Source organism: Theropithecus gelada, chromosome 2 (assembly GCF_003255815.1).
Source record: "Theropithecus gelada isolate Dixy chromosome 2, Tgel_1.0, whole genome shotgun sequence".
NCBI classification, from domain to species: domain Eukaryota; kingdom Metazoa; phylum Chordata; class Mammalia; order Primates; family Cercopithecidae; genus Theropithecus; species Theropithecus gelada.
The window spans coordinates 66738972-66750027 of record NC_037669.1 but is presented as its reverse complement, the minus strand read 5'-3'; the positions used below and the strand labels follow the sequence as shown (position 1 = coordinate 66750027).

General features: G+C 43.7%; 1 protein-coding gene across 4 annotated transcripts in view; it reads right to left on the bottom strand.

The window, feature by feature from the left end:
- Window positions 1-4592: 4592 nt before the first annotated feature.
- The window catches only part of PDZRN3 (PDZ domain containing ring finger 3), a 240848-nt gene continuing 234384 nt past the window's right edge, over window positions 4593-11056 (bottom strand). For all 4 annotated transcript variants that reach the window (XM_025376236.1, XM_025376238.1, XM_025376239.1 and 1 more), the window contains 3 exons: window positions 10177-10278; window positions 7831-7947; window positions 4593-7094 (listed from right to left, as the gene is read on the bottom strand). In XM_025376236.1, coding sequence (XP_025232021.1) covers window positions 5529-7094; window positions 7831-7947; window positions 10177-10278 — 1785 coding nt within the window. In that variant the 3' untranslated portion in view covers window positions 4593-5528. The remainder of the gene's footprint in view (window positions 7095-7830; window positions 7948-10176; window positions 10279-11056) is intronic.

The following is an 11056-nucleotide window of genomic DNA, read 5'->3' as shown; positions in this document are numbered from 1 at the left end:
CCTGCCTTTTTTTGTTTGTTTCAAATAGGCCAAATCTCTCTCACTTCAGGACCTTTGTACGTGCTATTTTCTGTATTTAACTACCTTTCTAGTTAACTCACATTCGTCTATTGACTCTCAGATCAACCATAACTTTTTAAGGGAGACCCTCTCTGAAATCTGTGGCACTAGCTCTCCTATCTGACCCTTACTCTAATCTTGTTGAGTGCGTATTTGTGTGATGTTTGTAAGTATTTGTGTGATGGCTGGATTACTGTTTTCTTTCTCACTGGACCATGAGCTCCAGAGACCTCCCCATGGCCCTAGATTGAGTACGCACATAGTAACTAGTGGATGAAGGAAGCCGTGCTGGTTTCTGACATGGCTCCTGGATGCATAAGGTTGTCATAATTCTACAGAGCTGAAACTGCTAAGTCAAACCCACAATGTCTGGGAGACGTGTAGTTCTCCAAAGAGAACTAAAAACACAATTTAATTACTTCCTAGTATATTTCTGAGAGACTCTGATGAGGTTTAGGGAGTTTCCTTTGGCTTTTGAGGATTTTAGCGAGACTTACTAATTGGTGAGCAAGTTTAAATTTGCAATAGCCCCAGTGAAGGAGGGATCATTAATTCCCCGTTTTTCATTTTAAAAAGATGCTGAGTGCACGGAGGTCAGCATTCTGCCATTGAAAGGCAAAACCACATTATAGGCAAACCACATGTCCCTGTGGACTGTGCCCTTTCAGGATTAGTGGCAACTGGAAGCTAAAGAAAATGAACCATTTAAGCAGAAAAACCCCATTTGAATGAAACTCAGAGAACTACACTTTGTTTTATAACTGCTTTAGGGAATTCACATTTCATCAAAACTGAAGACTACAGCATTTGCCAGGAGAATTCTTGTATCTTATCTCAGTTTTAGTGATTTTAATTACTTGATGCTCCACAGAAATCCTAAAATACTTAAAACCGAGAAACAGAAATAAAAGTGGGAGCCTCAATTGCTTGTGGCAGAATTGTTTGCTTCCTTGGTTTTGGGCAATGTTCCTAACAAGTAACCTGTAACCTACTTCTGAACGCTACAAGTAGATAATTACTTGGTTAATTTTCATATTTCAGTTTATAGTCTTAATTAGTTCTCCAACTAGTATTCCTTAGGCGATGTATAATCCCACCTCATCGTATTTATGATTTTTGCTATTTGGGATCTCCTGTTTCCATTTAAAAGATGAAAAACTTAGCTTGTGCCCCCACATTCCTAGATATTTATTCTTTGTCATGTGTTCTTGCCGAGAGAGTTAGAATATTCTGCAATTTAGAACTCAAAGGGAACTGAGTGAAATGCTTGCTACTTTGAAGTAATTTCTTTGTGATTATGAATATGTTACAAATATTAACCTAAACTGAATATACTTTGAATTGCTTCTTAGGAGGAGATGGATGCACAGGTAAAGGATTTGGTATTAGCTAGATGCCAGTGCAAATCACATCTTTACACTTGTCTGGCCAAAGTTTTTAATCTGCGATGCTTAACTCAGTCCTTAAGCATCTGCTTCATGGAACTGTCCCAAGAATTTAGCGAGATGATGAGGGCAAGGGTTTAGCATGTACTTGCCCGATATTTTCTGTATCTGTGCTGCCCAATAGAAGCATAACGCAAGCCACATATGTAATCAAAAATCTTCTAGCATTTACATTAAACAGTTAAAACAGGTTAAATTAGTGATAACTATGCATTTTATTCAATCCAACATATGCAACATATGATTTCTACATAAAAATTATCAAAATATTTTTCATTTTTAAATACAAAGTCATTGAAATCCATTTTCTCAGAACATTTCAATTTGGACTAACCACATTTTAACTGCTTAATGGCCAGATGTGGCTAGTGGCTGCAGGTATTAGGCAGTGCAGCTCAGATGGTCAATACATTCTCATTTCCTTCGCTTTGTATTTTAGGATTAGTTTAAACCTGAGTCATCCAACCAGTGGGGTGGCTGCTATGGAGAATCAGAAATCTGTATTCATCGTTCCTCAATTTTTGTAGGTGTCAGAAAAACTGCACAATGACCGGAAGAGTATAGGTACTAGTTATAGGTACTAGTGATTTGCTAAATTTTAATTGTGTTAAACAGTATAGTTCTAATAGGAAGAAAAGTAGTCCTTGATATGAAAAGTAGGCATTCAAATCAAATAGTGTGTGTAAGATGCAGCTGAAATAAAAGTCTGAGAAATAAAAAACCTATAAAGCTATCAAATTTGGTTATTCTAAACTTGGGGTTCTTGCATGCTTTGAGGGGATCTGTGAATGGACTTTGGGGGTATGTGAAGTCTTCAATTATATGCACTTTTTAATTTTCTGGAAATAGAATCTATAGCTTCTATCAGATCCTTCAATGGGCCCAAGAAGTAAAGTACATGCAGCCAGGGTGGTAGAAAGGCCTGTTATAGTGGATGTTCTGTTTACACAGAAGCTGGGGCTTTACGTTAGTGAGAACGGAAGCTAGAAATTGTCTCATCACTATTACCCAGGAAAATTTTCATCCCGACCGCCAGCTAAGAAATACACTGTGAGGCACTTGGAGCTCATACTTGTTGAAGAAATGGCAGATTCATGATTCCTCTTATGTTCACTCTGGGGCATCCACTGGTGAAATGCATTTGTTTTTTGGTCGAGGGCACAGGATTTAATGCATCTAAGTTAACCGTGCACATGAGGGTGATTCTCCAGAGTATGAGGTGCTAAGAATTGTGGAACCAGGTGTTGGGTTTTGAGTTCAAATCCCAGTTTGGTTATGAATGAGCTGCACTGCATTTCTTTGCCTCCCTGAGTGCCCTGTTCATTGATAAAGTGATGATTTCTAAGATCTCTTCCAATTTCTTTTAGAAGTTAATTGGTTAAATTAGATTTGGGAAGCCTCATATTACACAGAATGTTATGACTAAGTATATCTAGATGATAAAGTGATTTAAAAATAAGTTGAAATCAAAGGATTTAGAATTGGATTTGAATGCATCCTATTATTTCCCTCTACTTTTTCATAAGTGCAGGAGCTGAGCCCCAAACCCAGAGACACATGGGGAGCCCTGGTTAGAAACCCCTGTGCTTGGCCGGGTGTGGTGGCTCACGCCTGTAATCCCAGCACTTTGGGAGGCCGAGATGGGCGGATCATGAGGTCAGGAGATCGAGCCCATCCTGGCTAACATGGTGAAACCCCATCTCTACTAAAAATACAAAAAATTAGCCGGGTGTGGTGGTGGTCGCCTGTAGTCCCAGCTACTCGGGAGGCTGAGGCAGGAGAATGGCGTGAACCCAGGAGGCAGAGCTTGCAGTGAGCCTAGATCGCACCACTGAACTCTCAGCCTGGGCGACGAGCGAGACTCGGTCTCAAAAAACAAAAACAAAAACAAAAAAAACCAAACCCTGTGCTTGACTTGTTTAGGCTAAAGCTGTTGCTGTGGCCATGTAGCCCCCTCTGGCCTTCAGTGAGAACACACAAGGGGAGGAAAGCTATTTCCCCATGTAAACTCATATGCTGATATATGCTTTGCAGCAATTTATAATTCATTTGACTGATGATTGTTCGCTGTGAAACATTAACTAGGAAGACAGGGTATGAGGTGACAGGACTGGGAAAGGGGAGCTTCTCCTGGGAGGAGGTAAGGATCCGATTTTGTGGAAAGTTAAAACGGAGAATATCAGGAAACCGAGGCCCTAATAGTACACTTTTTGCAAAAATTTCACCTTGGAGGGCTGATTAGAGTAATGCAGCAGATGTAATTATCATAACAATGCCTGGTTCTGGAAGAGGTAATGAACAGACATCTTAATAATGAGGAATAAGTATTGCAGTGTTTTATTTTCATTAAGTTGGTTTATTACAAGAGTGACTACTAATTAGTCTCAAGATTCTGGCCCCAAAGGAGGGACTGTGGTTGGAGCAGGGTCTGTGAGAGGAATATATGTCTGAAATGCCTAAAACACCTGGTCATTTCAATCCAAATTCCATTTGGATCAGACAGTAAACCAGATGTATGGCATCATGGCAAATAAAAATGACACCATCCTAATCCTATCTTTATCTTACTTTTTTTTCAGTATTACAGCTGAAATTGGTGCAAACATTACAATCAATCAGGAAACAATTTGTAGCAAATTCATTATTTACGATCCTGGTGGTTGCAGTAGTCAGAAAGATACCAGATTTCAAGCCCACCCAGTTTGGTGACCCCTGTTTTTCTATGAAAATATTGCCTGATTTGGAGATGCATCTTAGAAATGGAAAGCTGGACCTAGCCACCCGGAGTGTTAGTTATTACTGACAGGCAGTAATGGTTGCAATAAACGAAAGAGATTTCACTGTAAACATGGCCCTGATTGATAAACTTGCTCATAGCTATTCTTGTTTATAGGATACTGGGCCAGGCTGAAACTTTCTGTGAGACAGGCAGTCAGAATGCAGGATTGTATGGTAAATTTGACCCTGTGTTCTTCACTGCTAGACCTTGGCTTTATATCCATGAGGCTGAATGCGAAGGCATCAGATGGTCTAAAATACTTAAATCCTTCCAAAGTAGCAGGTAATACAACCAAGGGGAAAAAAGCAAACACTGCAAAAGGCTTTTATTTTATAGGCACCACTGCAAAATGAGGAATCACATCAAAACATATCAAATAGAAAATAATAATTTATTTTAACTTCATTTTACTTAATGTTTGTAACTAATCATGATTTTGTGAACTTGCTTGTATAAGTCTGTACCTTCAAATCTACAAAGCAAAAGTTTACTACAATGAGCACTTAAAATTCCACAAACCATCTCCATCCACAACTTTCCTGTACATGCAAATTCTTTCAATGGGCTGCAATATTTGCAAACATGCTTTAAACTTCCATAAAGCTGCATGATATTTTGCTTTCTGCTAAAACCTTTACACTCTCTTGGGAACCTTAACCAGGAAAATGTTTAAATGTATATCCCAACTCTAAATGCTGCCGGTTTGGTTATGTGTATTAAATCGTTAACCACCGGGTTGGGTGGTTTTGAGTTGAAACCTTCACCTAAATAATATCTTAACGGTCACGCATATGAAACACATTCAGTAACGTAACATTATAAAATAGGGTTCCATTAAAAATACATACTGGCAGTTGTATTTGTGTTTTTAGGCAGGAAAAAAAGCGTGTTTAACTTTTTAATATGAATATAGTTTAAACAAATTATTCTGTGAAAGTATGCTTAATAAAAGATCTTTCTGAAATTTAAACACTTTATGTAAAAGGGTACAGGTAGAAAAGTACAATTGCTATTTGAAAAAAGCTCTGTTTGTTAATATTGCCTTCCAAGATAGTAAGGGTGTTTTTCTCTCTCTCCCCTTAAAATAGACCTATGACACCCAGAGTTGTAGGGTCTGCAAATTTGGACTATAAACATGAAGACCGTATTTATCTTATATACAAAAACTTGCCGCATTGAACGAGGCAGGAATTTCTACCCCAGTGGTAGTGGTCTCTTTTATGTACATAATGCAGAAGTGAAAATTATACAGTAGTCACCGATAGGAAGGAATTGTATACTCTAGTGCCGTCCGGGGATTTTGTGCCGTGGGTTAAGAGTTCCTGGATCGTCATCCAGTTATCGAAGATTTTTTTATTCCTCTTCTTCATCATCTTTTTGTGGCTTAGTTCGAGGATATTCATCTCCTTCCTGTCGTCGGCTGCTTGCTGCTCCTTGAGACAATCCAACCTGCTCTGCATCATGAACTCGCGCCGCCGCCGCTGCTCCTTGGCCTTCACCAAGTGCTGCTTCCTCTCCTCCTTGCTCCAGTAGCGCCCCATCTTCATCTCGCTCACCGCGTCGTCGTCGGTGGTCATGCCGCTGCGCTCTTCCCGGATCTTCAGGGCGCGCTCCCGCAGCAGGCGGTCCCGCACGGGCCTCTTGGTGATGTAGCGCGTCCCGTCGCTGCGAATCTTCACCTTCCACTCCATGCGTGGCTCCGACGGGGTGGGGGAGCTCAGGTCCTTGCACATGCTCACCAGGCTCATCTGGCTCTGCGCGTACTCCACGGCCGACTTCTGCTGGATCAGCTGCATGTAGCTCTGGTAGTGCTGGGCGTGCGCCGGGATGTGCGCGTGCTTGTATGGGGAGTGGTGGTAGGTCGGCAGGTAGGCGCTGCCCAGCTTCTGGCTGGGCGTGGGGCTCCGGCTTCCGTCGCTGGCTCTCCGCTCTTTGCTTTCCAGGGGCTGGCTAGGGTCCAGCTCCTTCAGGGATGGGCTATAGGTAGGGGTGCCCACTTCGGGATCTTCCGTGATGGAAAGCAGATTCTTTGGGGCTGGCCCATAGGCTTCCGTGGTCGCCACAGCCCCTTCGCTGCTCGGGCAGCTGATGCCCTCCGCTGCTCTCCTCAAGGAGTTGTCGGGGGAGATCTCCAGGGTGAGCGGGGTACTGCGGCAGCTCTCGCCCGTGTTGTAGGCGCTCGAGCTGTCCTTGTCGGATTTCTCCGGGAGCTCGGTGATGTCCGAGAGCTCGTGCCTACGCACGTCAATGCTGGTGTTGTAGTTGCGGAAGCCGCTGTTATGTAGCATCCAGGACTCGCGGTACTGTTCCTTGAGCTGCTGCATCTTGTGGGCGCGCACGATGCTTAGGCACTCCAGCTCGATGCTGCGCAGCTCCTCGTTCAGCAGCTCCAGCTCCTTGTCCACGCTCTCGGGGTCGCTCTTGCCGGCGTCCAGGGGGCCGCTAGGGTAGTACAAGCCATAAGGAGTGGCGCTCTTCACCTGGCACTTGAGCTCCAGGAGCTCGCGAAAGCGCTCGCACTCGTCCACTGGGATCCCCAGGTAGTCGGCGTCCGTGCAGTCGGCCGAGATGAAGGACTCGTTGCTGAAGGGTAGGTCGCCACTGCCCAAGGTGTCCTGGCTGCAGGTTAGCTTCCTCTGCCCCGCCAGCGGGTTGGAGGATGCGGTGGCATCGTCGCCGTTGTTCTCTTGCTCCGAGCTCTCGTCATTGCGGGTGCTCTCGTCGGTCCGCCCCACACCGCTGTCCTTCTCGTGCTGGTTGGACAAGATGGTGGCTGTATCTGTGGTCCCACCGTCTTCCTCGTGCTTCTTCTGCATAAAAACAAGAACAAAGGGTCACAGTGAGGGAGGCCTACGCAGCAGGTACTCAGGTTTGACCTCTCCTTGCAGTGTTTCTGGATAGGGCAGGCTGTACATTTCTAAGGCCGAGGGGCAGCATCTGACAGTAGGGCCAGGTCAAGAGCGTGGGCCTTAGCCACACTTACCCATATCTACCTGGGCAAGTCACTTATTCTTGTTCTTGTCCTCAGTTTTGTAAAATGAGGATAATAATAGTCGCTTTATCTCAATGAATGATTCTGTTAAATCAATCAGTACACAGGTAGGATGTATAAAGGTCCTTATTTAGCTCATACAGGACTCAGTAAGTGGCTCATTAAGACTCTGACAATGGTAGTAGCATAGTAGGGAGCTAGAGAGCTCCAAGTAGCTCAGGTTAAACAGAGGGGATTGCTTTACTTTGGAAAACATGGCTTTTTCCAATCTATGGAAATGTTTTTTTCGACGCATATGTTTTCCAAACAAATTATCATAAGGTCAGCTTTGCTTTGGCAATGGTGCTTAGATTTGAAAGCTTAGCTAGGGACAGTACCAGCTTGCATTTCACTGGCCTGGTGCTCAAATAGAAAAGTACTTGAGGCTGTTTTCTTGCTGTTTTCCAGGTGGATAAGCTTCTGATGGTCTTTAGCGCCATAAAGGGGGATGGAGGAAGCAGACTTTCCTCCAGCTCAGCAGGGCAGTGTGTCAGGGACTGGTGCGTGGGCGTTACCTGCTGAAGCACGCTAGCTGTGAATTGCATGGCCTGGTGGTGCTGCTCCTCCAGCATGTCCATGTGCAGGTCATCCAGAAAGTCGTTCCTGTCATCGTCCATCCAGCCCTCATCCAGCTGCAGGCAAGAGCAGCCAACACATGCCTTAGAAGTTTCCTTTCATGTTCATTTATGTTTTTTAAAAAATGACATTACCTTGGGGAAAAATATTTCCAGGGCTTCCTCCAAGAGTCATCAAAATGCAGTCTGCCCAATGATTTGCCGTTAAGTCAGGAAACTATCCCACCCTCACATTACAGAGACCTCCAACCCTGCACTACAAACTGGGGAAGTCTTTAATATCCATGATTTTTTTTTTCAGGGTGAAACTCTTTCATCCATCTCAGCTACTTTCACTGCAGTAAGACACCTGTGTAGGAGGGTCAGATTTAGCTGTTCCCCCTGCTTGCTGGACCAGACACAAGTTTAACAGGTCCCATAGAAAAATGATTTTTAGTGTGAAAAAGAGTTCTTTCTGATACAGTAGATACAGTAACTAGCTGTTTGGCTTGGGCAAGGATATCATGGTTTTTTTGTTTTTTGAGACAGAATCTCGCTCTGTCTCCCAGGCTAGAGTGCAGTGGCATGATCTTGGCTCACTGCAACCTCTGCCTCCCGAGTAGCTGGGATTTGGGATTACAGGCATGCACCACTACGCCCAGCTAATTTTGGTATTTTTAGTAGAGATGGGGTTTTACCATGTTGGCCAACTGGGCCTCATCCTGACCTCAAGTGATCCTCCTGCCTTGGCCTCCCAAAGTGCTGGGATTATAGGCGTGAGCCACTGAGCCTGACTGGATATCACTTTTAAAAGGCCTTTATCTGCCTTGCCCTAAAAAGAGTGAACTATTCAGAAGTTGGCACTCTATAGCTCATGGGGCTCAATCCAGCCTGCTATTTTTGTAAATAAAAAAAAATTTAATGAGAACACAACTATGCTCATTTGCTGACATAATTGTCTATGTCTGCTTTTGCACTAGAGTGACAGAGTCTAGCAGAGATGGTATAGCCACCCGAGTCAAACATTTACTATCTGGACCTTTAAGAAAAAGTCTGACTGTGAGTGAGATGACAGCTGAAGTTCCCTTTGAGCTTATGAGGCTTCCATCTGTGGAGAATCAGATGCCCTGTATGCCACTGTCTCTAGGCTACTTTTTCAACTGGGTTTCATACTGATATGGTTTGGCTGTCCCCACCCAAATCTTACCTTGAATTGTAACTCCCATGATTCCCACATGTTGTGTGAAGGACCTTGTGGGAGATAACTGAATCATGGGGGCAGTTTTCCCCATACTGTTCTCATGGTAGTGAGTAAGCCCATACTGTTCTCATGGTAGTGAGTAAGTCTCATGAAATCTACTAGTTTTATAAGGGGAAACCCCATTTGCTTGGTTCTCATCTCTCTTCCCTGCTGCCATGTAAGACGTGCCTTTTGCCTTCCGCCATGATTGTGAGGCCTCCCCAACCATGTGGAACTGTGAGTCCATGAAACCTCTTTTTCTTTATAAATTATCCAGTCTTGAGTATGTCTTTATCAGCAGCATGAAAACGGAGTAATACACATACCTAAAGGGATCTACTACCGGACTGCTCTAGATGTGTTGCTGGAGCCATTCTAAGTGGATCAAGAGTGCCACCTGGGAGAGTTCATGATTCCTTCTGTGGAAGGAGTTATTATAACACAGTGGTTTCTGAATCAGATTACTTGGGCCTGAACCCCTCCCTGCTTTATCAACCTCCTTCTGGGGCTTTTCTGGGTAACTTTTGAACCTCTGGAAACTTCCATCTCTTGGGAAGGCTCTCCTGTGTGTAAAGTGATCCACGGAGAGTCTAGCCCTTATTTGGTGGTCATATCAGTTTTAATTATTATTTATCATTCAATATTTCTTTTATTTTGAAAGAGCAATTTTTAATTCCCCATACTCTGCTATTGTAGAACCTGCACAGATCAAGGCTGGAACACACGTTAGGCCTTGGGAAGTCAAACGTCTTGATGGTCATGACTCCAGTGGTCATGACTCCAGTTGTGTTTTCCATTCTATTCTGTTTCCTTTTCCTTCCCTATGATCCCTGCATTAACCAACCTGGTGGGCCTGCAGTATAGATGTCAGGGTGGGTATCTAACCAACCTTACATGGCTAAATCATAAAGTGGATTCTAAGTCACAGCAAGTTTGATTGTATTTCTAGGGTACAAAACACCTTCAAGTTCACAGCCAATACTCAGGTGCTCTTTTCCAAGCCTGGGGACCTGAGCTTTTGATTTTAGAAATACAGACCCAGTTTCATCTGTAGGAAGCCGATTTACCTGGAGTTCAGGCCTTGCAATCAGCAATGAAAAGTTTTTATTTTCTTCACTGGTTAGAAGAGCCACAGCCTCTTCTCGGTTCTGTACCTCTATCCCATTGATCTTTAAAAAAAAAAAAAAAAAAAAAAAGGGTGGTGGGGAGTGGGGAGACAAATAGTATGATTAGATGGTGCAAAATCATTCTATTTTATTTCAGACCTGCATTTGTCACCCACTCACAGCTGGAACATAGAACTTCCCTGTAGCTGGAAAAGAATACTGATTTTAGGAAGGAAAAGTCTTGCTCAGAGCAATGCAGTTTCTCTGGTCTACAAAGGAGCCTCCATGAGTGTAGTTCATGAGGTGACTGATGTGTGGAGTGTGAACAGAAGGGGCTGAACCTCTAGAAGACAGCACTGAGAAAAATCATAATGCTGTGCAGAGGGAACATGTAAGCAATTAGACATAATATTCAGGCAGGAGTATATGTAGACATTATTGGATAATATAGAAGAAAAAGCAGCAGTGGGTCTGATGTGAACATTATGGAAACTGAGGTTAAGAAAAGGGAATAGAATTACACATGGTGTTTTGTGTCCCCAGTTTGACACTTAAACTTCTTTAGGCCAGGCAGAGGGTCAAGTGGGCATGACACTCTCACTATCACACTTGATTAACCCTCTTGCAGGATTTTTGCTTGCATGTCCTGGTGATTTTGACCCCTGTTGGTCTGGAGGTCTTAATCCTGGTGGAACGCCACCTCCAGGGAACACAGCAATGGTTCCATTGAATTGGAAGTGGAGCCCTCCACATGCCTCCTTACACCAGTGAGCCAACAGGCAGCAAAAGGGGTGACGCTATTGGTTGGAGTGATTGCCTTCAATTACCAAGGGAAAATGGG